Below are 27,233 nucleotides of genomic sequence, written 5' to 3' on the forward strand. Positions count from 1 at the left end.
TGCCGTGACGTCATCAGGTTGCGGAGTGAGTGACAGCGACTGTCAGGAGTTTGTTCCGGGAATCAGCTGCTCCGAAGAAAAAAAAAAACAGACTACCAACTTCGGAAGTGGTGAGAAACACGTTTTTTTTTCTATTGTTACGGACTCGGGCTTCAAAGCAGCGTTTGCCAGAAGCGTGTGCTGTTGAGTTTTCTATAACTATAAAGCGCCGTGTCGCCGACGGGAATGTTTTCTAGTCGTCGGTGATGAAGATAATAATAGTACCTAGCACAGACGTGAAGGTTTAAGGCCCAGTATCGTCTGTTCTGTAGGTTATCTGGGTATTGTCAATGTTGAATGTTTATGGCATTTAACAATAGTTCTTTTGTTATTACAAAACGTAAATTGGTTGTTTTCTGTTTCGTTCTCAGATGATTTTTCCTGGTTTAGTCTGCTGTAGTTGTGGACTGCCTACTTTGGCTGCAGGCAGCAGGATTATAGAGGAAATGAGATCGTCCTTAGTCAGGGACTTCCCAGTACAAACGCTGGCGACTGTCCGGTCTCTAAAATCCTTTATCTGAGATAGGCCTAGATAGCTCAAGTTATTTTATTTTTCTTCGCTGTATTTATTCCTATTTAACAGCCATTTATTAACAAAATGCAAAGTAACTTTGCACCGCTGCCAAGTGCTGCATCAATTCATATTCATGGAAACCCAAAATGTACATCATAATATGGGGATATTATTCAAGTCGTGCATTTATATCGCTTAAGGACATAATGTGAAAGCGATGATAGATAAGTGCTTAGAAATACTTGCCAACTTACAAGGAAGTGAGGGGAAATGGCATATTTACGGATCTGTGGGATAATTGCAGATATCTTTGTTTTGGTATTCCTTTTAACAGAGAAACCAGCCATGAACTAGTACACGCGTTTGGGCAGTGCATTGTATACGAGCTTGTATCCGCCATACCCTGCTCGCGAAGATGCCGACTGTGTCCGCAGGGGCGAAAGAGCTGTACCTGTCCACGTCTTTAGGTGAACTGAACAAGAAGGCGGAGGTCAAGCCAGACAAATGCAGCACCAGAAGGTATTTGATTAGCGTGCTACGACCTGTCACACAGCAACCTGTGCAAAACCTGTGCCAGTCAGTGCCATACCTGACAGTTCTCTCCCAGCAGTAAGATGTTTTGCTTTTGCTGTTCCTGTCTTATATCTTAGAGGTTTCGAAAACATTTTGCTTTGAGCATCACATGAGAAAAACGAAGTAATCAAGTGTCAAGTTTCACTGTTACGTCAAGATTTTCGTGTGTTAATGAACACCTTGGTTGGATAGTATTTAAAGGTATCCAGTACCATAGAAGAAACTAATTCTAATAAGCACTATTGATAATATATGCCTCTTCCTTTAATATATTAACATTGTTTTTATGCATAAAATGCGTGTGTTTGAAAGTTAAAGAAAAATGTTAGATTCTAGACTGTTCTAAAACTCAACTCTAAAACTATTTGAATCTCTTTTTTTTTTGCTCTTCAGTTATGTTCAGAGTGCCTGTAAGATCTTTAAAGCTGCAGAAGAGTGTCGCTTGGACAGAGATGAGGAGAGGGCATACGTACTGTACATGAAGTACCTGACTGTGTATGATCTCATTAAAAAAAGGCCGGATTTCAAGCAACAACAGGTACAAGGGGGTTTTGTTTCAACACCATAGCCCCATAAACACTAGCAAAACAATAGGTTGAAAGCTTATGTCATGATTAACTATTTCATTAGCCAAAGAATCCTTTTCACTGCTTATTTGAGTTAGCTCCTATGAAACAGTTTTGTTAAAAATAGTGCTCATACATTCGTGTAGCATTACAGTGTGTAGTTTTGGAATGATTTTTCACAGCAAGTCATCTTGCCAGGTTGATAACAGCTTTTTAATTCCTAGCTGCCTCAAACTGTGGTTTTTGTCCAAGGATAAATGCTCTAGGTAGTAATTAAGCATTTTTAATGTTTGTTTTCTTATGCATGAGGCCAGATATATTATAGTTTTAACTGTTGAAGTGGAGTGATAGACATGCTTTAGCATGTTAAATGTACTAAGAATAAGTTATTTTACAATATTGCTGCAGTAGAACGGTAATGATTTCTTTTTGCTATGTCCTTGAATTTGTCAATGAATCTTGTGTGGTTCATTTCTTTATTTCTCAAGGAGTTTTTTCTGTCTATACTTGGGCCATCAAACTTTAAAAAAGCCATAGAGGAAGCTGAGAAGCTATCGGACAGCCTTAAGCTCAGGTCAGTCTTTGAAAGGAACCGTGAAAAGTCTGCTGCCTTTTTACTGCATCTTCTCTGTGTAGTGGATCTTAACACTGATTAACATCACATTAGTTCTGCTAAGAGATCACAGTGTTCATTTGAGACTTCATATCCGGGAACAGGTATGAAGAGGCTGAGGTGCGCAAAAGACTCGAAGAAAGGGAAAGGCAGGAGGAAAAGAAAAGGAAGGAGGAGAAATCTGAAAAGGAATCCAGGAAGAGCTCTTTAAAAGAGACAGCAGAGTCCAAGAAAGAAAAATCTAAGGTGATGTGTGTAATCTCTTGAAATTTAAATTGGATTGCTATCCCTTCAAAATACTAGAGTTTTATGCAAGGTGGAAGAATGGCTTCATTAGAGAAACTGCATAAAAACAAAACTCTTTTTTTCATTCATTCATTCATTCATCCATCAGGAACAAGGAGCTATTTGATTACAGTAACAAAGTAGCAGCCTTTCCCCGAAGCAATCTGTGTTTGTCACTTTTTCCTGATGCTAAATATTCTGCTTGTTTTTTTGCAAGTAAAATATTTTACAGTAATGTGAAAGCAGACTGTTTGTATAACATTGTTCATACACATCAGCCCCTAGGAAAGTTACTCCCAGTTACATAAGATAAAAGAGTAATTGTCAGCTTCTTGATTTTCATTTAAGGAGTTAGACCATCAGAATGTTATAGATTACATTTTAAGAAGTGGGAAAAGTCAGATAAATTGAAAAGAAAAAAGCAGTGAGTTAGTGTTTAGGAACAAAGTTTTTGCTTTGTTACAAGCTTAATTACCTGCTATCTGCTCCAGAACGTGTCATACACACATGGTCTTCAATACTAGCAATAATCTGTCAAGACAAAGCAAAGGTATGCTAGACTTTAATCAATAGTCCTTTTGTAAAACAGTTGTCTTGCATGACCATGTTGTATTTGAACAAAGGGCATTCTGAGGTCAAAACTGCTTTTTTCAGGTTTGGCATATTATTAGTAATGTAATGCATTCATGTTTCATATATTTTGCTTGATCTGATCTTGATCTGTTGTGCTATGTTTTGTATTTATTTTCTATCTTTTTGTCTGAAATGGGGTGATTAATACACTTATAAATATCCTGATATCTGAGAAATTCAGATTCATGAGGGAGCATGGTATTATTTTGCATCATTATCAATTTATTCCAATCCCAGTTTATTTGATTTGTACTTGTGACATTTTCACTGGGTGTGTGGCCAGAGCTTGTGACGTGTCTTTTTTAAGACATTTATTCAGGGGAGGGCAATATATAATATATCCTAATGAAATGTCTATTAATGTGACAGTGGCTTTCAGTATTCCAGCTCTACAGAGCTAGAGCAACATAAGACTAATATATAAAGCAGAGTTTTTATTAGAAAACAGATGTCACCATCATTTTATGATAGTTTTCCCCTCCACTTTTAAGTTTATGAAGAAAAATATCATAACTGTATCTAATGTATTGTCATATCATCCAACCCTAGTGTGAAAAAATAATCTCAAGTATCACATTCATTTAAAGTGCTTTCTGCTGTAATTATTCTAGCTTAAAGGGAATCAGAAGGATGGGCGAAGTGAGACTTCAAAAGGTGAGAACTGTGGCTGCAGTTTATACAGCAGAAAAAAGTCCTTTATAACATAAGAAAGTTTGGACTGATTCATGTTTGAAAACAGAAGTTAAAATAAATCAATATTTATTTGTAAGATGTATAATATTTCTTGAATTTCTCATGATCTTTTATTGTCCAGGAGTTTGTACTAATACGTTTTTTTGATACTTTTATTTCTATGCAACTCTGAGTGTTCTAGAAAAAAAGCCAGTTCCCTTTTCAGTGTGCCAGTACTTTGTGTGCTTAGTGTGCTTCAGAGGTAGACTGCAATTTTGGTGTCGCCCCCTATGGGGTCGAAAAGTTGTATGTCTTGCTAAACTAGGTTTTCTCACACCATAGCTGCTGCACCCCCTGGGGGCATCACAGCTGAGAAGCTCTTCCAAATGTTGAAGGATCAGAGCATGAGTGTCATTGTCATGGATGCCAGGAGCCTTCAGGATTACCAGGAGTCACGGATTCAAGTGCCTGAACAGGGCTGTATCAGTGTTCCTGAAGAGGCAATCAAACCAGGGTAAGACAATATGAATCCCAGGTCCTGATAATTACTTTTGAATTAAAGATCTTGCCTAATTGTGATGGGCTGTAGGTTAAAGACCAGCAGCCAATTTTGTAAAATACCTAGCTACATTTGGCCTTAGTTAACCCTTTGTGCGCTTTCAATGACATAAAATAAAGACTTTATGAGTGCATCAGTTTCAGATTTGGAAGGGGAGCTGTTTTCTGAAAACAAGGTTTTTACGTTTATCACTGGATAATAGCATCACAAATCACATTAATCCTCTCTTTAAAATAGTGATATGTATTATATATTGCTAGGAGCAAACGTGTATTATAAAAATAGTTTTAAGTGCTATTCTAATGTTTTGTAGTTTTTTTTCCTGTTTTGTACTTGTTTATGGGTGTGGGAAGCGTGTACATTAGTGGTTATAGTTGTAGGTTCAAGTCCCTGCTACAGCCTGAGCAAATTACTTCATCTCAATTGCTCTGCGTGGGATTAGCATGTCTTCTGGTGGGGAGTCGCATACTCTTTATAACTGGGGTAAACTCTGATGAGCCTGTAGGCTTGAGTTTGGACTTTACTGTTAACTCACAGGTTGTCATGCATGTTTAAAATGCGCACCCACAAGATATTCAGTAAAAAAGTATATGCACCCCAAAGCTGGTCTCTTAGTCTGCATTTTTGTTTGCTCAGAATAACTGCCAGTCAGATTGAGCCGAAGTTGCCTGAAGAGTCCAAAGCACAGTGGAAGAAGAGAGGTTTTGTGGACTACATTGTCCTGCTGGACTGGTTCAGCTCTGTGAAGGACCTAAAGCTGGGAACAACACTGCAGAGCCTCAAAGATGCACTGTTTAAGGTGAGGTCTTGGCTGCGTGGCATTCTTCTGGGTTCAGCGGTGCTTGTGGCTGTCGCTGTCCTTCCTGCTCAGTGTTGGGTCTTGCTCTATCTGCCTACATTTTCAGACCAGTGCTTATCAGTGTCACATATCAGTCAGTACTGCCTGTTGGGCTCCTTTGTAGTGACTGCATAGCTCTTACATCACTGGGATGATGGTTATTTTCATTCTGACTGAGAAAAGGAATATGTTGTAAATTAAGGACAAAATAAGTGCATGTGTAGCTGTAAATTCTAAGTAGTGTGCTGCATCAGCATACGTAAGCTGCAAAGGAACAAGTAAAGGTTTATTCCATGCTGAAAAGAAAATGTACACAACATTTCAGCTTTAGAGCCTTCTTCAGGTGACACCAAAAGTCAAAACATCATGTCTCTTTTCTTTTCCTTTCAGCATGAAATAAACCTTTACCTGTTTCTGTGTACCTGTAACTATACCTTAACAACTAAACGTGTTTTTTACTTTTTACAAGTCATCTCAGTTTGTTACATTTGTGTGTGGCTGCTAGTATAGTGTTTCAGGACTGCGAGATCCTTTGACTTGCAGGTTAAAAAACGTATTTTGCTCCTCAGTGGGACAGCACAACCATCCTCCGGAGTGAGCCCTTGGTGTTAGAGGGAGGCTACGAAAACTGGCTGCTGTTCTACCCGATGTACACATCCAATGCCAAAGTCAAAGTACCAAGGCAGGAGAGGACCGAAACGCTCCCGAATTTATGTATGTACATGTACTGGCGGCCTCTGTTTTTCATATAACTGCACTTTTTGTGCTGGACCTCAGTGAAGCTTACACTAAGTTTACATGAAAAAGGGATCCACTTGCTTGGAATCAATCAGTCCAAGTTTATTTAACAAATGCACAACAGTACAGCGTGCAACAGTAGTTGCTGGCAATGAAATGTCTTTTCTATGAGCTCAGCGGGGGGGATAAAAATCACAAAATTAAAGTTACAAAATAAGGTTACGTAACGATAGATAATAGTGCAATAGAAATTGAATAAAATAAACTCAGGCAAAAGTTAAAAAAATATAAATAGGGCTGCTATGTGTCCAAGGTGTATGCAATACATTATGTCCAAGTAGTGCAGTATGCCATATACAATGAAAACTGTATGTCCATGAAGCCATGTAGTCCATGTACAGTTGATTTGCTGAAGAAACTGCAGGGTGGCTATTTAGCAGTCTTATTGCCTTGGAGGTAGTTCATAATCTGTTGGACTTTGACCAATGCAGTTTATGACGGGGGTCCTTGCGAATGGACCTGGCCTTCTTAAGACATCTAGCTGAGTAGATAACCTGGACGTTTGGTAGCTCACAGCTGGTAATGAGCTGCGCTGACTTCACCACCCTCTGCAGTACTTTGCGATCCCGGGTGGAGCAGTTCAAATACCAGGCAGTGATGCAACCAGTCAGGATACTCTCAATAGTGCCCCTGTAGAAGCTGGCCTGGATATGTTACTAATGTTATAAGAATAGGCACTGCCGTGCTGTTTTGACCACGGTGTTGGTGTGGTGGGTCCAGGTTAAGTCCTCTGTTATGTTAACTTCCAGGAACTTAAAACTGCAGTCCCATTGATAGTGTTCATAATGAGCACTAACACTGATGGTTCTCATTATGAGGGTTTTCTATGTACAGTAGGGAGCAGCTGGTAAAATATTAGTAGCAATTTCTCTTAAATAGCTGAGACCCAACATGGCCCCTGCCTGATTTACTTTAGTGCGTCATATAGACTGAAACTGAGTGCAGCAGAAGGGAAGAACTGAGAAGACCTTGGCCAATTTATTTAAAATTATATTTTGTAATCTTTGGAGGAAATTAAATTAAAAGGTGGACCTTTCTGTTTTGATAACAGTGACCTTCAGCTACCCATCTTTAGAAGAGCCCAAGCCCCCTGCCCCCCCAGAGCCGGAACCGGAGCCTCCTGTCGAGGTGAACGGGAAGAGCTCTGCTGATGAGGAGCTGCAAAAGGAGGGGGCTGAAGAGCAGGAGGCTCCCGCAGTGCAGTTGGTGCCAGAGCCTGCGGCCTCTCCTGTCTCTGCGGCCGGACTAGGACAGGTGTCTGGGAGCCATCCTGCAGCTCCAGCAAAACCCATTCCGCAGGTTCGCCCACTCCTTTCCCCATCCATTGGAAATGGGTTTTGAATTTGCTTTTGTGCGTCTGAACCAATCCTGCAAAATTAAACCTTTATCATCTCCTCTTTCCAGTTTGACCGCACTAAAAAACCTTCCGCCAAAGTGCTTGATGGTGCCCAAGCAAACAATGATGCCCCAGTGAAGGACCAGCAGCCAGTCCAGAATGGGCCCTTCGTTCCTGACCGCTCGATAAAGCCGACGCTCGATCTCGGCGACAAAGCCAAGAGAGAGAAGGAGCAGCACGCACGAGAGAGGCTGGCCGAGGAGGAAGAGGAGAGGCTGAAGGAGGAGAAAGAGCGGCGTGAGCGGGAGGAGAGAGAGAGGAGGGAGAAGGAAGAGAAGGAGCGCCGACTCACAGAGGAGCTGGAAAGGAGACGAGACGAGGCCAAACAGGAGGAGCGGGAGAAGAAACCCAAGGAGGAGCGGGAGAAGAAGAGCCATCACGCCCCTGATGCAAAGGCGAAGACAGTGTCTCGTGAGTCTTCTCCAGATCACCGCCCTGTCGGTGACACCAAGGTGGGTGTTTCTGTGCTGCCAGCACCTTCAATAGCTCCTTATACTTCTTACTGAAAAATAAAGATCTGCTTCTGTGTGGCCTTTCCAATTAAATTATCAAAGACTAAAATGTCTTCAACAGGCTTCATCACCATGTGCAGCTTAGAAAAAGAGTTTCGCAGCTGGGAGAGCATTAATTGACAGGGATGACATTTTTTAACATCGGTGTAATTGGGATACTTTACATACTTTAAACTTAATTGACCCCCTTCATACCGAAGGTTAGATGAAGATTTTCATTTAAGTAAAAAAAGATGTGATTTCAGCCTTTTCTTGTCTCAATTCAGGTTCCTATACAGCCTAATAATCCACTAGAGAATGGAATCCAAAAAGCAAGGATTGTAAAAGATAACACAGAAGAAGACATTGAAAAACCGAAGGTATAACAAAATATCTAAGCTGTGCTGAGCATAACGTTTTTCACAGTTGTTTTAGTTTCTGAAGAAGATGTTCCATTCGGTTTGTAATGTCATCTTCTAGAAGGTGTTGTAGAATAATGGGGAGTGAAAAATACAGGCGCATCTTAGGAAGGTTTCAATATTTTGGAGACTTTTTTTTTTGCTTTCATCACTCATTGCTGGACTGAAGTGATGTAAATTACTGTTATTATCTGTGCATGTATTTACTATATGCCTGTTTGTGAAGGTTTCCAAGCCCATTACAGTCAGCTCGACTGAAGCCTCTTTCCAGCCAGCTCTGATATTGTGCTTTGCTATTGCAGCGTGAGCCCCTGACCCGAGCTCGAAGCGAGGAGATGGGAAGGACAGTGCCTGGGCTGCCAGACGGCTGGATGAAGGTGATGACCAAAACTCCGAAAACGGACCAGTTACGCTAAATGTTTGCCCTTGAGAATGTAGTGGATTTGAGAATCTTTGATTTTCACGTACACTGAAATCTAAATACATCAAAATTTAAAATCCTATTGTTAAAAAAAAAACATTTAAAATAAGTTTGGAGTTATGCATACAACATTGTAGAAATTCTATAAAATGCAAATGATAAGCAAGCCTGAGCCTGGTCGGTACTGGGATGGGAGACCTCCAAGGAAATCCAGGTTGTTATTGCAAGTGGTGTTGGTGGTCCAATCTCTTTTCCTTCTGGACTACTGCTCCAGCATGGTGACCAGAGACACTGTAGGAGCTGTTATGCTCAAGCAGTCAGTTCCAGGATACCGTTCTTAAGGGTGTGAACCCTGGTGTCTTGGCTTTGTACTAGGTTTCTAAATCCAATTATTAAGACAGTCATTAGTAATATGAAGCAAAGGTTACAACAGTTGTAAGATGCTTCTTTCTTTAGCACTCCTCTGACATTGTTTACTTATTTTCCAGTTCTTGGACACTGTGACCGGTACCTACCGTTACTACCACTCCCCTACCAACAGGGTGCACCTGTACCCCCCTGAGATGAGTGTGACACAGACACCTCCTGCCACGCCCCCCACCCTCAAGCAGAAGCAGGTGCGGTTGCCGGAGGCAGACCGAGAGCACTCCAAACTGAAACGCTCCTATTCCTCACCTGACATAACCCAGGACATCCAGGACGAGGGCAAGAAGAAAGTGACTGTGACTCCCGCCATCAACAGAGAGACCAAGTACGTGGTAGGGCCCTGCTTTGTGGTGCTGTGAGCTGAGGGGCATGCGTAACTGCCAGTCACTTGCTCATCAAAAGAAGCAGTTACCTCTTCTGCACACTTCAAGGCTATTTTTGTGCCTGAGTGCTGCTACTATGTTTCTCTTTTATGACCTCTAAATTTGAAATTGAAATTTGTGCACTTAAAGGCACTCTTGGGGTGTCCAGAACTTCACATTCAGAAAACCTGCCGAGACAAATGTAACAAACTCCTGCTGAAATTCAGGCGATGGTCCTGAGAAGTAACAGGTTCTGTGTTTCCCTTCAGGCCACTCAGTCTCACCCCTTATACCAAAGCTGAAATCGCACGCCCGTCTGCGGCCAAGATCCGGAACATGAACCCCGTGTTCGGGGCTCCGGGGATGTGTCTCACTGGACTGCGCAACCTGGGGAACACCTGCTACATGAACTCCATCCTGCAGTGTCTGTGCAACACTCCCGGCATGACTGACTACTTCAACAAGAACTACTATTTGGAAGATATTAACAGGTGAAATGAGAATCCCTCTTGGTCTCCTCTTTTTCCAGCAGTGAGTTGGTGTTGCTGCTCTGTGAGGAACGCGCTGGCTGATGCAACACCACGTTGGTTTTCCCACGACATGTAAAACCTGATCAATGAAGGACTTGATCTGACATTGTTTTAGAGCACAATGTTGCCGACATAAATACTGGCCCTCTTTATCTTTTATTGGTTAATTCCCCAGAACATTTTGAAAAAATTCTTCCTTAAGCGAAGGAAAGGGTCAAGTAAACTAAGAAGAGTATGTGCTAATACTGTTCAACAACAAAAAATAGTTTTCAAATGCAGTGTTTTGTATGCAGAGCCCTTTTCACAGGTGTGGAGTCAATTTGTAAAGAGTTGGAACGCATGAGATTAGATCAATTTTGTCATGTCAAGAATGGTCAGCTGTGGTCCTTGAGAGCTCAGCTGAACTAATCCCCTGCTAAAGTGGTGAAATGAAGTTTTCAAGTATTCAGAAATGGGTGATATAAGGGCAACCTATAAAACTGGGGAGTGGCTCTCTAAGAGCCCCTTTAAAGTGTGTGGTTTAACGAGCTGAATGTTCTGTCTGTCTCAGGTCTAATATTCTGGGGCACAAAGGTGAAGTTGCAGAGGAGTTTGCAGTGATAATGAAAGCTCTGTGGTCAGGGCTGTATAAGTGCATAAGTCCTCGAGATTTTAAAATCACCATCGGGAAGATCAATGACCGGTTCACAAGCTGTGATCATCAGGATTCGCAGGAGCTTCTGCTTTTCCTAATGGATGGGCTGCACGAAGACCTGAATAAAGTAAGACTTGTCTTTTTCTCATGATTGTGTGGATTGTCTCTTAGAATTATTTGTTTTCTGGGAATGTATTAAATTGTAGCTTTTTAAAAGTTTTCCAGATGCTGGATCATAGAAAATGTGAAGTGGTGGAACATTTTATACTTTTAATACTTTTGACTGATAAAACTAATTTTGAGTCAGTTTATAGACATTAAATTGCTTCAATTTTAGTTACTTAAATGCAGAGAATAGGAAATACACTTTTCAGACATTAATATACAGCACTCTAATGTAATTCACAAATAAGGTAGGGAATTCCTTTATCATAAATACTGATTAATTTCTTGTCTTCATAGGGTATCAATTTCTCCCTTTTTCTTTTTTTGGTTTTCATTTTGATGGCAAATTAGAGAGTAAGTAATGTAAGATGCCCTTTGTTTGGTTCTGATGTTCTGTTGTTTGTTGTATGTGTTTAATGTGTGTCCTGTTTTATGGTATCAAGAAATACTGCATGTGTACTCTAAAACATGCCTCATTGTTGCAGCAAGAAGCACTGTATTGTGTTAAAGCCTGGGCCCCACCATTCATCATCTAAAAACATGCAAAAGTGTTTTAACATCTGATTTGTGCTGTTTCAGGTACAGACCTACCCTGTGTGGTGTTTTGGTGCATTGTGGCAGTCTGCTCTCCATCACAGACATTGTCTGTTCCATTTGAAATCTCCTTTGTGTTCATCAGACACTTAATTCTCTGTAAAGGAGAATGGAGAGGCAGAAATACATTGTTTAGATCCTGTAGAAAATAATAGACCTGTTCATTAACGGTTTTTTCTCAAGAAATAAACCTTTTGTTTTAGTATATAGGTAGAGTAAGTTTAGATTACCTTGAATTCACAAGTCTGAATGTTACTGTTACATATGTATTTAAAAGTTGTGGATTCCTTTTGAAGTTCAGCTTCCACTTGCAAAACTTGTCCTGATATTTTTTTAATTCTGAGTTTCTTTTTGTGGTTTCACTCAGCAAACGTTTTGGCAATGATGCTTTTCTAAAATATCTGAAGTAGGAAAAAAAACAGTTCTGTGCCCAATATGTATTTGAATGATGTGATGTAAGGTGCTGAAGGAGGATTTTAGTGTTTTGCATTAGAGGCATTCGTGCAGTTTTCTTTAGGGACAAGAGATCACAGAGGGTTCTCTACTTGCGATAGCTCGTGAAGTTGATACTGGCATTTTCCAGGTTACTACCAGTTTCCTTTGATCTCCTCCAGGCTGACAACCGAAAGAGGTACAAAGAAGAAACCAATGACCACCTGGATGACTTCAAAGCAGCAGAGCTGGCCTGGAGCAAACACAAGCTGCTCAATGAGTCCATCATTGTGGCGTTGTTCCAGGGCCAGTTCAAATCTACCGTGCAGTGTCTGACTTGCCACAAAAAATCCCGCACCTTTGAAACTTTCATGTACCTTTCTTTGCAACTAACATCCTCAAACAAGTGCACCCTCCAGGTAAAAATCCTGCCGCTATAACGGTTTTTAAAAACCAAACAGCACAAGTCAGAAGGAGGTAGTGGTGGCTTTAAGAACTGCGCTAGATGGCCATAAGAGAATGACCAGAACAATTGGCTGGAAATCTACATTCATAGGTGGGATGGGTGTGTGGGATGTACAGAATTTAAATAGAGCCAGAAATAATAAACCTGATAAGATGGGATAGATTCCAGGCAGTAGGGTCATGAGTAGGTAAAGCAGTATTTGTGATTCTACACTAAGCATTAAAGACTATAGGCTCCAAAGCTACAAAAGGTTACTGTGGATATAATGTTTTATTTCTGTTGTAGTCCGAAGCAAAACATGAAGGTTCATTTTCTTTAAAATTAAGTAATAAGAAGCGAAATAAGTGTTTTTTGAATAAAAGTTTTACTGGAAATTTGGGAAGCATAACAGTACATTTTTATTGACTTCTGCTTCTCTAACTTGTCATCTTCCATGATGGTGCTTCCCCAAAAAGCCATAAATACTACCATGAGCCCCCGTCTCTTCCTCACGTTAGTTTTACTCCTCCACCCTGTTTCCACCTGTGGAGCTCCTCTCTCTGCAGGGGCTGCCTCGCCCACAGGCCAGGGGGCTTAAAACCAAAAACCCCTTACACCCAACCTTCCAGTAAACTACCCTTAAATGAAATTTTCTAATTTTATGTTATTTCTTAGCCTTTTCATTGACATATTCAGTATGGCATGTTACTAATTTTCTAGTTAATAATCACTTCTAAAATTATTTTTCATTGTAATGGGATCCGACTGCATTTGTTCATTACAGAGTGTATGCTATGTACTGTATTCCATGTGTACGTCTCTCAGCATCTCTTCTGAAGTTTTATTCTGATTGGTTTTTATCATGAACATTTCTTAACAGGACTGCCTGAAGGCATTTTCTAAAGAGGAAAAGTTGACAGACAGCAACAAAGTTGAGTGTAACAACTGCAAAACTCGTAGGGATGCAACCAAGAAGTTAGAAATCTGGAAACTGCCTCCTATTCTATTAGTGCATTTGAAACGGTAAGAGAGCCTTAAGTCTGGAGACCTACTGTACCAGCCATAATTAGAGCTGTATGATCTGCTGATACCTGTGCATAGTGTTGTAGAAACTTGGAAGGCACATCAAGGAAGGCAATTTATGTAATTTGTTTTTCATGTTTAGTGTTCTCCCTGTTGCAGGTTTTCCTACGAAGGGAGGTGGAGGCAGAAACTGCAGACATATGTGGATTTCCCCCTAGAAAATCTGGACCTGTCCCAGTATGTCATTGGTCCCAAGCACAATTTAAAAAGATACAATCTCTATGGAGTGTCTGTAAGTACACTTAAGCTGTCTTTTCTGTTTTTTTATATAATAAAGATTATTATATTTTAGAAACCAAATAATCTCATAATATTGGATTTCCATTTTTAAAATGTTTACAAATGTCAGAAAACACTTTGAAAGCACCATGAGCTATATAACTTCATTTTGAAGTGATTTGACTGTACCCTGACTGCATGTGTGGGTGGGTGTTGAAATTGGTGAATGGAAGTCTGTGTTATTGTTCAGTATTTGTGTTGGCAGAGATGCCTTAAAATAGTGTGCTACTGTGATAAAAAAAAACTGGGACATTGGAACTCGCACATCATGTATTGTGTGTTCTGAACAATCTTGCCAGATTAAAGGTCAGGTAAGGACATGATGAGACATTTTTTGGGAGGAGATTTGTCATCCCTTGTCGGTTGAAATGAGAGTTTATCATACCATTCATTTTTTTGTGCGGGAGAGGCAAGCCAGTTTACATGATATCTGTCTGTGTTGAATATACAGCGGTGCCTCAGAAGAAATGCCAATAATGTGCTTGCTTGTATTTTCAAACAGAACCACTATGGAGGTATGGATGGAGGCCACTATACTGCCTACTGTAAGAATGGCTTAAAACAACGCTGGTACAAGTTTGATGACCACGATATATCAGAGCTTTCTGCTTCTTCTGTCAAGTCCTCAGCTGCCTACATCTTATTCTACTCATCTCTGTAACTGCAGGAGTCTAAGGCGCCTGTGTATTAATTACTGCATGTTTCCAAGCTGCTTCTACAGAAGACCTGAGAGGTCAGCAGCCTCTTGCTGGGGATCCAGATCACAGTAGGCAGGGATACTTGTTTTTTCATACAAATCAGAGGACTACAGCTGCAGGGGGCATCTGTCTCATATAGCTGCCATGGAGTTGAAAGATCACTAAGGAGTTTTCACACTTCCTTTAACGATATTAGTGACTGTAGTAAGAAGAGCGTACTCTGCCTCATGACCAGTGTAAGAACAATTGAAAACACTTTATTACACCATCGAAAACTGTTAAAACCTGGTCTTTAACACTTTGTTGTACACTAGTTTGACTAGAATCCCTAAACGTTCTGATTCTGTTCTTTCTTGGTTTCAATGTGATGGCCTTTTTCACATTACTGACCTTAAGCTTTCCTGTACTGTGAATATAATAGAATGAACAGATAGGAATGCAAATGTACATAGTGATTGCAAATCTTGCACATTAAACCTGTGTACATATTGTTAAAATGAGAGAAGTTCCCTTATTCGCCAGTCTCCGAATATGAAAGGAGTTGCATGCTTGATATCGCAGGTATTGTAAAGTATACTGCTTGGCTTACTCTTCACTATACCTAATGCAGACTTTTGTTATTCAAATGGCTTTTTGCAATATTTGTGAGAATGAGTTTGAATACGGGACCACTTGTGTTGTAGTACTTATCCGAGTATATAATATGATAGAATTACCCCAGCACTAACGGGAAAAAAATCTTAAATCTGCTCCGCTTAGAGGTTATTTTCCTATTTTCATTTTTTGTACTGTATCGCAGTAGTGTTGGTCCCAGGAGTAAGTTGGATCACACCTCACAGATATATATTTTTGGTTAGTTTTTAAATTGATCATCTGGTTTCATTCAGGAGCGCTGAATTTCTCCAGTGTAAACCATTATCATTCCAGCGCAGTCTCCTTCTGTGGTGGAGGGGCACATGAATTTGAACAGCAAGGCTGCTGACTGAGCTCAGCTGCTGGGGGGGGTGCCTGGGAGGTCTTTATGAGAAGAGAACGCACCCATGGCAAACCTTAAACCTTCCATGCAAAGAAAATCAAAATGCAAAATTGCTCATTTTGGAATGTTCATGTTTTCTCGGAGGTATAAACAGTGTCCAACATTTAAGTTTCTATTTTTTTGTTAAAATCTTTTCTTTGTATTCTGTGAAGATTTTTTTTTAATCTTTATAGAATTATATATATATACCAACTAATTAAACGCTTAAATCTAAAATGAAATGCTGCTGTTGTTTTTTTTGGGTCCCGTCACCTCATCACAAGATAGAGTTGTTGACTTATACCTCAGCAGGTCTCTAGATTCTGGTTTCCAAATGTGCCCAGAAACAATACTCAATACTCCATACTTGTACTGCAAGTTTTGTAATGGTTACTGTGGCGGTTATTTTTCAGTTGCAGCACTAGGTGGCGCTGAAGTGTCTTTCATTTGTCCTATACTATACTATTTCTTTCCTATATTATATTCATTATTCCTTAGTGTTGATGGTATTTAGTACTTGTGTTGAAGACTCATGTTGTATTTCTGACATGGTAACCATTGATTTAAAGTAAAATGAGTCCAGGGAATTATTTATTAAATCTACCATTTAATATGGCACGTTGGAATTGTTCATAGCGGTAGTTTGGGATTATAAATATAGCAACTTTCCCTTTCCTGAGTGGGAGAGGGAAGCCAGACTCTGGCCAGTTCCTCCCTCTGGCTTCCTGACCTCCCCGCAGTGTGTTCCCCTGAGGTCAGAGGTCAGAGGTCAGGAAGCGATAGTGGAGGAAGAGGATCTATCCCGCAGGCAGGGCCTTCCTCTGCCTCACGCTGCTGAGAGCTGCCCGCTGAGAGGAAATGGCTACTTGACAAAAAAGCACCGAAATAAACGTTCAGATTCTCTTGAATGAAAAAGCTTTTTATTTTGCACAGACATAAGAAAATAAATGGTTAAGAGGCATATGACCTATTCTCCCAAAACCTCTTTTATTCAGTTTACAGTTATGATTCAGGAAGATTTTGTTCTCATACCCTAACTGTATAAAAGCCATTCCATCCATATAACAGTTTCTGTTTCGGTCTAGTTTAGGGTTGCGTGGGAGCTGGAGCCTATCCCAGCAAGCAATGGGCGCAAGTGGGATACACCCTGGATGGGACACCAGTCCGTCTCAGGGCTCACACACCCAGGCGCACTCATACCAGGGCCAGTTTTCCCAGAAGTCAATTAACCTAATGGTATGTTTCTGGATCGTGAGAGGAAACTGGAACACTCCCAATGTAACCCCTCCAGATCCAGAACTGAACCCAGGGCCCCAGCACTGCACGCCACCATGCCACCCTAAAGCTACAATTCTATAGGCAAAGTTACAGATACAGGTCCTACTTCTCTTGATGTTCTCTCTAAACAGAGCATTAACGTTGCACATCCTGGGTTTAAGAAATCATGTCATACAGATGAAAGCACAGGTATTTGCATATGACAGTTTAGCATACCTGTGTATGCATATACAGTACATTACATGAAGACACATTCACTGGTGAGGTGTGGCGCTTTCTGTATTCTGAATAATTAATGAAAAAATGCACAATACAAAGATTCCATGCCATTTGGATTTTATGGGGAGGAGTAAGACAGTACGTGTCTGGAAAACAGAATCACAGACCTGGAATATTGGGCGGCTGGAATTGCTGGCAGCTGTAGAGGAGGATATAGGCATTGGGCGACTGTATGAAGTAGTCGGGAATCTCAGACACCACTGCATCGTCGTACTTGTGCCAGTTCTGAGTGACAGGGTTCCTGCAGCACGCTGTGTAGTGCCCAACGTCCAGATCCCCGCTGTGGTTCTGCACACATCACACATTTTTCAAGAGTGTTAGCGCTGCAGTCACTGAACAACTGAAACAAAGTGATGAGACAACGTTTGGAGGCTATGCCTTTTCTATTCTTGCTGGTTCTCACATGGTTTAAAACAAACAGTATGGCTCGTTGATGAAACAAGTGGAGGGTTTGGTGTCACAGTGGTTGGTATGCCTGCCTCAGAGGTCTGGGGCTCTGGGTTCAGTTCCAGATCTGGGGTACTATTTGTGTAGAGTTTCTATGTTCTCCCCACGTTTTGCGTGACTTTCCTCTTGGTTCTGTGGCTTCCCCCCACAGTCCAGAGACATGCTGAATTAACCATTGGCTTCTGGGGAAATTGGCCCTGGTGTGAGTGTGTGTGCACTGTGACAGACAGGAGTGCTGTCCAGGGTGTCTCCTGCCTTGCTCTTGTTCCTTGCCTTGATCGACTCCGGCTCCCCTGTGACCCTGTATTGGATGAAGCAGTGAGAAGATGGATGGAGGGATAAAACTTGACCTGCAGGGCTGAAATGCAGAACTGGTTTATGGAGAATGTGAATGGGCAGGCAGAGTGCTCGGGTGTGGTTAAGGGACGCTCTTGCGCAGGAGATCAGTGTCTGCAGGATGAAAGCATGGTGTAACCGAGCCGACTCACCACCACTCCGTACAGGGAATACCGTGCGCGCTTCCCCGAGGAGGCGGACAAATACGGAGACAAGTCCAGGTTTTCCAGAGAGAAGCAGACATTGGTCCTCAGTTTCTTTTTCTTAAGTCCTTGGCAGTCAAAACTGCAATAAACAGACAAAACCATCGTGAATATACTCACCTTCATCCAAACTGCTTTTGTCTTGAATTCGGAAATAATATCCTGCAAAGCGCTGGTTATTAAATAGAACCATAGAGGTTTTGGAAGATCAACAGTATTAGGCAAGATGTGTACAACAGTGCGTGTTACAACATAAAGTATGACAGGGCGGTATGGTAGTGCAGTGGTTAGCATTGCTGTATCACAATGCTGCGGCCTGGAGTTCTATCTTCAAAGTTTGTATGTTCTCTCTGTATTTTGTGTGGGTTTCCTCCTGGTGCTCCAGTTTCCTCCCACAGTGCCATACTGGTTAATAGGCTCTTGGAAAAATGTCCCCGGTGTGAGTGTGTCTACTCTTTTGGCTCTGCGATGGACTGCCATCCTATCCAGGGTGTGATGTTTGAAGCTGGAGGTGGGATGAAGAGCATGAAGACAAGTAAGTGAATATTTGAGCTCACTGAGCTGTTTTGGCTATCCTGTCCAGTGTGTATCCCACCTAGGCCCCAGCTCCCCAGCGACCCTGAATTGGAGGAAACAGTTGGAAGATGGATGGGTCATGGGGGACAGTCAGATTCTATCCCGGATAGCAATGTGCGCAGGATGATATATTATAAATATTAACATATTCTAAAACAGGAAGTGTTTCCGTTGTAGAGAAATGTAAATTCCAGCAGGTAAGCATTTCCGAAGAACGTTACTGTGAGTGCTCCTGACAGACCAATTAATGAATGGCCGTCCGCTCTCTTTGTAAGACGGAGGAGCCAGTGCCAGTGAACAGCTAGGCTGCGGGAGTACTGAGAGATGGGAAGAGAGCTAATCACCGCTTGAGGTGCAGAATGAGAATTTCAGGGGGTCTGGCCAGAGTGGTCAGCACAGCGGTGTCTTGTTTTACTCCACACTGAGAGCAAAACATTCGGTTGTTACACGTCAGGGTGTTCTGCTGGAAGAACAGCTCGAGGCAGTCCTGAAAAACACAAGGAAATGTTCACCAGCAGGATGAAATATTGAGCTTCATGCCAGGAGCTCAAATGTAATCCATCAACAGAAATGTTCCACTTATAAATGAAAAAGTATGAAATGACAAATAGCAGGACATGGTTGCCACAGTGGCGCAGTGGTTAGCATTGGTGTCACAGTGCTGGGGGCCTGGGTCCGATTCCTGGGGTGCCGTATGTGTGGAGTTTGTATGTACTCCCTGAGTTTGTGTGGGTTTCCTCTAGTTTCCTCCCACAGTCCAAAGACGTACTGGTAGGTAAATTTTCTTCTGGGAAAATTGGCCCTGCTTTGTGTGTGTATTAATGTCTGTGTATTCCCTATGATGGGAGGTACTGTTTATGCAATATTCAAAGTCACTCGAATGTGTCTCTCTCAGACCTGAGTGATCAATTGAGGAAAATGACACTAACGAATTTAGTCAATATCCAACATCTATATACTGTTTTATTCTAAAAACATACAAGCTCAAGCAGAGTTATAAGTTCCTTTTGTTCAGTAAATAGCACTATAAATGTCTTGCCCACTAGTTTTCTTATACAAACATTAAGGGGGCATTTGTAATGCAGAGTCTACTGATAATTCATCCATTTTCGGCTTTATCCAATGAGGGAGCACAAGCTACTGATAATGACAAAATAATAAATATTATTTATTTTTATTATTCTATTGTTTTATCTATGGCATACCAGTGGAATATGTTTTGCATTTTTTACATCAATATTTCAATTCTTGTGTGCGAATAAAGCTGGTCCTCATTACCTGATACAAATCTAAAAATTATCTTTTAATTTGCTTTTTATTTTGCCCTGTGATGGGAGAACATGCTAAATGGCTACTTGTGTACAACGCGTGTTTTAAATTCTTAAACTTATAATTCAGATTGGTGGAGATTTTGTCCTAATGCCCTGCTAGCAGGGACGTTGTGGCTAGAAGGCAGCAGAACAACAGTGGAGCTGAAATGCGCTGGGTGTTTCCAATACTGTGAAATCAAGCTCTAGTACACTCACCAGCTGTAGCTAATGTCTCTGTTGCAGCTGGCACTGGGGAAAAACAGCTCTTTTGGATGTGAATGAAAGATGGTGGGAGAATCTGATATGTTGTTTATGACTGTGTGGACTTTCACTACATGTGAGTAAGAGACATCATGCACAGAGAGTGTGATAATTATAGACTAGATGTATTCTTGGAATGGGACTTTCACTTCAATCATATTGAACAATTCAAAAGCCTTTGTCTGGTATGGTTTATGTAAGTTATGTAAGTAAGTTTGCACTTACTAGAGGTTACCACCTCTGAATACATCAGTTGCAGCTGAAACTGTTCAGGTGTGATTTTGCTAATGTCTAAAGGCTGGGTAATCACAGTATCTGAATTTAAGAAGGAGTCAAATATCAGCTTGATCTTGCAGAATACAGAAGCATTTTAATGATAAGGGCTTTGATGTTCGGCTCAGCAACTTAAGACTTTGCTAACACCAGATGTCAGGATTGTGATTGGTTAGTAATTAAACAAGGAAGTGTGCTCAATATAAAACAGTTCTACTTTTCAAGGTTTGTCCTTACATCCATCTTCTCACTGCTTCATCTGATTCAGGGATGTGGGGGAGCCAGAGCAACAGGCACAAGGCAGGTTACACCTTGGACAGGAGGGCAGTCCCTCACAGGACAGACACTCACACCAGGGCTAATTTTCCCAGAAGCCAATTAACCCACTAGTTAATTGGACACCAGTGGACTGTGGAAGGAAACCACAGCACCTGGAGGAAACCCATCCAAACACAGGAGAACACACAAACGCAGATAGAACCCCAGGAATTGAACCCAGGGCTTCAGAGTGAGGTAGCAATGCTAACTACTTTACCATGGTGTCACCCACTTTACCATCCCAAATAAGGAATACTAGGCAACTTCACAGCACGCTTTTAAATTACTCTCACATAATACTTTCACTATATTTTGCTGAAGCACATATCAGTATCATGCATAGAGTTCTGTTACTGTTGACCAATGCTTGTACAGAAGCAGATTCCATTTTCCTGCCTATGTTACTGCGCACTGGTTAAGAAGCTGCTGCTTCCCATGTACTGACCTGCAGGGAGCACTTGTACACGTGTGCAGGGATGGGCAGGGACAGCACGGTGAAGACCTGGCTGGTCTGGGTCTGATGGTCGCAGAACATGCAGAGAGTCAGGTAGTGCAGCTGGCCCTCGAAGAGCAGCGTGATGATGGAGGACTCGCCCCTCACAGGGGCGGCTGTTCCACTGTCTCTCCTCCTGCCTCCCCCTCTCACGGGCCTCCTGTCCCCTCTCTGCAGCCAAAGAACAGAGCAGCAGAGCCCACAGCAGGAGGTTAGAGCTCCCAGCTTTCGGTATGGCGAAGAGGACCTGACATACTATTGAGGGGATACAATTGGTTGTAAACAGTGTAATACATTTACTGGGGGATTCAGAATGACCTGGTACTATTTGCGACCTTTTCTTTGCTGTGATTTGAACTTCTTCTTTGGTAGGCACACAGTGCTCCTGCTATTAGCCTACTGAAGAGCACGTGTACTTCAAAGTTTGCTATTTTTGACATTTTACCCAACTTTTACCCAGGCAGTTTTTGGTATTGGATCACAGACAATGGGAGAAACCTGGGTAACCCCCCGTCTGTGTCCTCGCCATGTTAATTTTACAGGAAGTAGCACGGAAGCTGACAGGTCTTTGGGAAATTAAGCTGTTCAAATCCAGCAGGTTAGGAGGGACTGCCTGACAGAATGTTCAGATTGTTTCAGCCCATCCTTTTGTTTGGGCAAGGAGGTCACGCCATTGCTGTGTAGAGCTCTGTCTCGCTTAGATGACATCAGGATGGGCACATTCTACTTTGCACTTTTTAATTAGTGGAATGGTTCCTAGCTGATACGGAGTTCTCTGGGGTAAATCAATCTATATTTCCATTGCGAGTGATTTTAAAATAGGCACCCCCATTGTGCAAGGCAGAGTCAGACCCAGCAGTGTGTTCTGTGATGTCCTCCCCAGCTCAGGAGGAGAAACGGACGTACGTTTTTGAGTTCCTCGTGCAGCCCGTTCAGCAGGTAGAGGAGGAGCTCCTGTGCGTCCTGCTGAGTCAGGCTGTTGAACTGGGGATGAAGGTTACTGACCACAGCTCTCATCTCCACAGGGGTCAAGCTCTCACGGCGAGATGACCACACGTCTGAGAGGAACCGGACCAGAGCGCAGGTCACTTCGCCCTGGAGTCTGAAGGTAAAACAACATGCTTTAGTGGGATTTGGTAAAAAAACTAATCGCAAAACATATTCAATAACCTCACACTCATTATGGAAAGGCCTTGCGTAGCTGCCAGAGGAATCTTTGCAGGAAATGCCAGAGCTCCGGCTGATCGGAAGCTTTGCTGTGCACTAATTCCCAGAGAGAGGAGGTGTTTCCCAGAGAAGACAGGGGCAGTAGCTGGGGCAGCCCAAGGATATTGGCATTAACGGGTTTCCACACTGTTGGACCAGGTCCAGTGCAGTGCAGGCTAATGGTCTTTGGAAACCCGTTAGTGACCTCAGCCACTACAGCTGGGCTCTTCCTATGGACGATAGACTTTTGTGGTCCACCTGGGAATTTCAAAACGGCAGGTAAAACAGCAAAGCGCTGCTGACAGGGGACTGTCATTTCCCACGTTTGAGCTCTCGTCTCCAAGACCACCCTGGCGTCATTCTTTAAAAAGCATTTGCCATTCCGATTACAAAGATGACATTTTCTGCCCCCTGTCAAAGACTGCTTTAAACAGAACGAAAGAGAACCCCAGCCTAGGTAGGTAAATCGTGATGAGAAATCGCTGCTTGAATTGTGTGGAGGTACAATGCTCTTTTAGTAGAAGTGAGCTTGAGCTGCAGGGCTTTATAATGAACCTGTTATAGTTTCTATCACTTGAAGCCTAGATCTTTCAGTTTTCAATTAAGAAAACAACAACAACCCAACCCAGTGGTACAGTTCGAACCAGGAAGGCTTACTTGAGTATATCGCTGCGGTTCCTGTCAGACAGGAGGTACTCCACCAGGGGGGAGGTGTTGGAGAGGCACTGCAGAGCAGCGTTCAGGTAGCAGGAGTTCCCGGAGTTGACCAGGCCGCAGAGGCCCAGACATGGCCGCGTGCTGGGATGCGCCTCTTCGGGCCACGTCACAGGACCGCTCTTGTTATTCACAGAGTTACATTCTCCGCTGCGCAAACACAGAGAGGATAAATGACAACACCCGCTGGTTGGGGTCATAGAAAATGAAACCTCTGCTGGTGCAGCAGATCCCTCTGTGATTGCGTCTTTTTTACCAACACAAAGCGTCTGAGTTTGAAATTGACGTCTAGCCCAGCAGCATGTAATTGTAAAAGAGCGCCGTCATCACTGTGGCTTTGCAAGGCACCAGAACCATACTGTTTGCCAGCAATTAAAATATCACACATCTCAGAGTCTGACACGACTCAACAAGAAACCAAACACAGGTGCACACGCCCTCTGCCTTAATAGAGACCAAACTGCTGATAGAACAGCACCACTGCAATGGGTTCCTGCTATTTTGATCACACTACAACTTCAACATTTTAAACGCATTGCCTCAACCCTGAAAACAAGAAACACACAGCCAGTCCTGCAGATTCACTGGCGAAAGGAGAGCATTAGCACTTCCTGCTTCTCAAGAGCCAAGAAGGCAACGGCGTGCAGACGAACCTCAAGGCAGGCATCTCTGTGAAATGTGGTTTGCAGGAAGAACTTGAGAGGGAAGCCGGTGACAGTGGACTGGACACAAAGTGCTCACAAGCCAGCTGAGCTGCCAGGCGTGTAGAAAAATCATACAGGCAGACTTCACTGCTGTGGTCCTGGGACAGGAGGGTACTGAGAACAAAGGCATTGATGCTCCCCAGGTGTGCCACCAGCCAGAACCCTGTCAAGAACACTGCTGACGAAGACTCCGCGCTGCCAGGGGTGCGTGGGAAGATGACAGGCCCAGTCCAGCCTCTCAGGTGAGAGCTGAGCGAAGCTGCAAACTCCTCAGGGCCAGCGGGGGCGCTCCACTGCTGAGAGGCAGAGAGACGGATGGGCCTGACTGGCGTTTCTTCTCCTGCCCAGAAACTCACAAAGTGCAGCTGTATGCCCAGGCTGGAGAAGTGCTTGGCCAAGCTGCCCTCTGTGCTGGCCGAGCCATCCATGTGCACCTGGTACCCCTTGTTGTAATAGAGCCGGAGGAGATGGTGAAGCACCTGCTCCACAACAGGACACTTGGAGTGTTTACTAAGCCTAGCAGGAGAGTACAGGTAGAAATTACAAATATACCCACTTTCCAGATCACACAGAAGGGCCAGTCTGAGACTGTTTGTCCCGGTTGCCTGTCCTCTGCACGATAATGCATATTTTTTAATGCAAAGCTTCTGTCCAGGTGAGTACAGGGACTGGAAGTTTTTAGAGATCTTTCCCTGCAAGCTGTAAAAGGTTTCCCACGCTTCTTCTTCATTTTCCTTTTTTCCACCTAAATGCTGCAGAATGTCCCGGAATCGGCCTCTCTGGAATTTTTCTTGCCATTTCTCTATGACAGGGACGGAGTGGTGAACTCTGCTGTCACGGAGGTCCGCAGAAAGACCGCCCTGCAGGGCGACGGCCAGCCAGGCCAGGAAGTCCGCCGGCTGGACAGCTTTCCAGCCACCCTGCTCCGCGGTGGGCCCAGGGCTGTCCTCCGCAGCTTGCGAGTTAATCCTTTTACACAGCGCCTGGATCTCACTCTTGCCCAGCAGCTGCAGCAACACCTCCCTGGCTGGCTGGCCACCCTGCACTCCTGTGGGACAGGCTTTGACTTTATACCCCTCCGGCGCGGGTCTCACTTTGCGAGTTCTGAACAGGATCTGGCTGCACAGGCTGTCCTGCTCGGAAGCCACAGTCACCAGCTCCACTAGGGGGCACTCCTCTGGCACCCACTGAACCTCTGAGACAACAGCGATGCTGGTATCCACAGCCATGTCATACTGGCTCAATGCTGCATTCCCATCCCAGGGCTGCAGACTCGGTGCTCCCCTGCTGCAAACAGCAGCTAATCCCCAACGCGCTCTAACACACAGCTCTGCACTTCAGAATAGTGCAGCAGGCACCATCAAGTAAGCTTTTGACTTGACCGAGATGTTATTGCTTTCAGACAAGGCCTGTTGAGACATGTTCCCTAGCACCTTTCAACAGCAGGGAAGGAGGGGTTAACAGCCGTAGGTCCGTTTCCTTCAGTGGGTGCGACTCCAGGCAGCACACCTGTAAACGAGAGCTGTGTGGGAGCACAGAGGTCATACCACACAGTTACAATCTCCTTTCTCGATGTGATTCCACCCGCTCTCTGAGATACAGGGCTGTGAAACTAAAAAACTCTTTTAAAAAATCAAGATACAGAGACGACAAACAATTTAAGACACTGTGGACTGTCCAGCTAAGAGTAATAGAAATCCATTGTAAGAGATGCCGGTCCATTCACAGGAAATTACACAACCTATAAAATAGTTGTTAAAAACCGGGCCAAACAACAGCCACTCTCGCTTTGAAGTGGAAACAACTGTCCTTGGAAATAAGGGAGGCAATGTGACATATTTATAGAAAAAATTGAAACAGGGGTTGATTATTGCATATTCATTTTCCAGAACTGTCTTTCAGACAGTTCATTATTCATGTGTGACAGTGAAGACGCTCCTGTGGGTACAGGTGTTTAGTTTTCATTTGTTCCCAGGCTCCTTGGAGACTCCTGTTGGCAGTTAGGGGAGTCAGCCCGAGTGAGAGCCGGAGCACCTTGACAACTGTCCCCTGGCAACCTGGCAACTTACAACCCTGCTAGGTAAAAATAAATCAGGACCTGCCAAACAGGTTGTTTCAAGAGGCAGGCAGTCACCACACCAGGCAAAAACACATAGTTGTGAGTGAAAAGAATAGCTGAAAAGCTCTGCTGTAGCCATCCATGCAGTTTTCGAAGCGTACTCAAGTGTAGACAAAGCAGAACTAATCATAAACACTTCAGTTTTCATACGAAACAAGAATGTTATTCCTGTAGTGAGCCTGGTCAGTACCTGAATGAGAGACCTCCTGGGAAAAACTAAGGTTGCTGCTGGAGGAGGTGTTAATGGGGCCAGTAGGGGGCATTCTCAGTCCCAGTCATCTGTGTGGGTCCTAATGCCCCAGTATAATGATGGGGACACTATACTGTAAAAAGGTGCGGCGCCGTCCTTCAGAAGAGACATAAAACCAAGGTCCTGACTCTGTGGTCATTAAAAATCCCAGGCTGTTTCTCGAAAAGAGTAATGGTGGTACCCCAGTGTCCTGACCAGATTTCCCCCTGGTTTTTACCAATCATGGCCCCCTAATAATCCCCATCTATGAATTGGCTTCATCACTCTGTTCTCCCCCCCACTGAGAGCTGATGTGTGGGGAGTGTACTGGTGCACTATGGCTGCTGTACATGGTGGTGGAGGGGAGTCCAATTACAGTGCCTTGCGAAAGTATTCGGCCCCCTTGAACTTTTCAACCTTTTGCCACATTTCAGGCTTCAAACATAAAGATATAAATTTTTTATTTTATGTGAAGAATCACCAACAAGTGGGACACAATTGTGAAGTGGAACGAAATCTATTGGATTTTTGAAACTTTTTTAACTAATAAAAAAATGAAAAGTGGGGCGTGCAAAATTATTCGGCCCCCTTGCGTTAATACTTTGTAGAGCCACCTTTTGCTGCGATTACAGCTGCAAGTCGCTTGGAGTATTTGTCTCTATCAGTTTTGCACATCGAGAGACTGAAATTCTTGCCCATTCTTCCTTGCAAAACAGCTCGAGCTCATTGAGGTTGGATGGAGAGCGTTTGTGAACAGCAGTTTTCAGCTCTTTCCACAGATTCTCGATTGGATTCAGGTCTGGACTTTGACTTGGCCATTCAAACACCTGGATACGTTTATTTGTGAACCATTCCTTTGTAGATTTTGCTGTATGTTTGGGATCATTGTCTTGTTGGAAGATAAATCTCCGTCCCAGTTTCAGGTCTTTTGCAGACTCCAACAGGTTTTCATCCAGAATGGTCCTGTATTTGGCTGCATCCATCTTCCCCTCAATTTTAACCATCTT

The 27,233-nt window shown here is 43.0% G+C and overlaps 2 protein-coding genes across 8 annotated transcripts in view; one reads left to right on the plus strand and one right to left on the minus strand.

Annotated features, from left to right (window-relative positions):
- Positions 1-15,716, plus strand: usp8 (ubiquitin specific peptidase 8). Of its 2 annotated transcripts, XM_015343007.2 has the most exons (20): positions 1-110; positions 888-1,072; positions 1,520-1,664; positions 2,181-2,266; positions 2,410-2,551; positions 3,835-3,877; positions 4,238-4,409; positions 5,091-5,253; positions 5,862-6,006; positions 7,142-7,389; positions 7,495-7,938; positions 8,265-8,357; positions 8,699-8,773; positions 9,306-9,568; positions 9,875-10,096; positions 10,686-10,896; positions 12,143-12,379; positions 13,286-13,428; positions 13,588-13,720; positions 14,270-15,716. In XM_015343007.2, exons 2-20 carry the CDS (start codon positions 969-971, stop codon positions 14,426-14,428), a joined length of 3,228 nt encoding a protein of 1,075 aa, XP_015198493.1. In that variant the 5' UTR covers positions 1-110; positions 888-968; the 3' UTR covers positions 14,429-15,716. The 2 variants fall into 2 exon arrangements, with proteins under 2 accessions (XP_015198493.1, XP_015198496.1); XM_015343010.2 differs by lacking the exon at positions 8,265-8,357.
- LOC102682159 (ubiquitin carboxyl-terminal hydrolase 50) overlaps positions 11,577-27,233 on the minus strand; it is a 17,519-nt gene continuing 1,862 nt past the window's right edge. Inside the window, exons 1-8 of one of the 6 annotated variants that reach the window (XM_015343012.2) lie at positions 23,828-25,930; positions 23,118-23,324; positions 22,161-22,356; positions 21,207-21,425; positions 18,944-19,086; positions 17,973-18,105; positions 17,145-17,325; positions 11,577-11,625 (exon numbers count right to left, since the gene is read on the minus strand). In XM_015343012.2, coding sequence (XP_015198498.2) covers positions 11,618-11,625; positions 17,145-17,325; positions 17,973-18,105; positions 18,944-19,086; positions 21,207-21,425; positions 22,161-22,356; positions 23,118-23,324; positions 23,828-25,107 — 2,367 coding nt within the window. In that variant the 5' untranslated portion in view covers positions 25,108-25,930 and the 3' untranslated portion in view covers positions 11,577-11,617. Of the gene's footprint in view, positions 11,626-16,105; positions 16,343-17,077; positions 17,378-17,972; positions 18,106-18,943; positions 19,087-21,206; positions 21,426-22,160; positions 22,357-23,117; positions 23,325-23,827; positions 25,931-27,233 lie in introns of those variants that run through there. The other 5 variants (XM_015343011.2, XM_015343014.2, XM_069190477.1 and 2 more) reach the window with 5 other exon arrangements.

This window comes from Lepisosteus oculatus, chromosome 5 (assembly GCF_040954835.1).
Source record: "Lepisosteus oculatus isolate fLepOcu1 chromosome 5, fLepOcu1.hap2, whole genome shotgun sequence".
Lineage (NCBI taxonomy): Eukaryota > Metazoa > Chordata > Actinopteri > Semionotiformes > Lepisosteidae > Lepisosteus > Lepisosteus oculatus.

Bases quoted from the DNA above. Each gene is read 5' to 3' on its own strand.
- usp8 (XM_015343007.2), top strand. From the start codon at position 969: ATGCCGACTGTGTCCGCAGGGGCGAAAGAGCTGTACCTGTCCACGTCT. The intron at 3,878-4,237 runs GTGAGAACTGTG...CTCACACCATAG, and splicing joins GCGAAGTGAGACTTCAAAAG to CTGCTGCACCCCCTGGGGGC. The intron at 8,358-8,698 runs GTATAACAAAAT...TTGCTATTGCAG, and splicing joins AAGACATTGAAAAACCGAAG to CGTGAGCCCCTGACCCGAGC.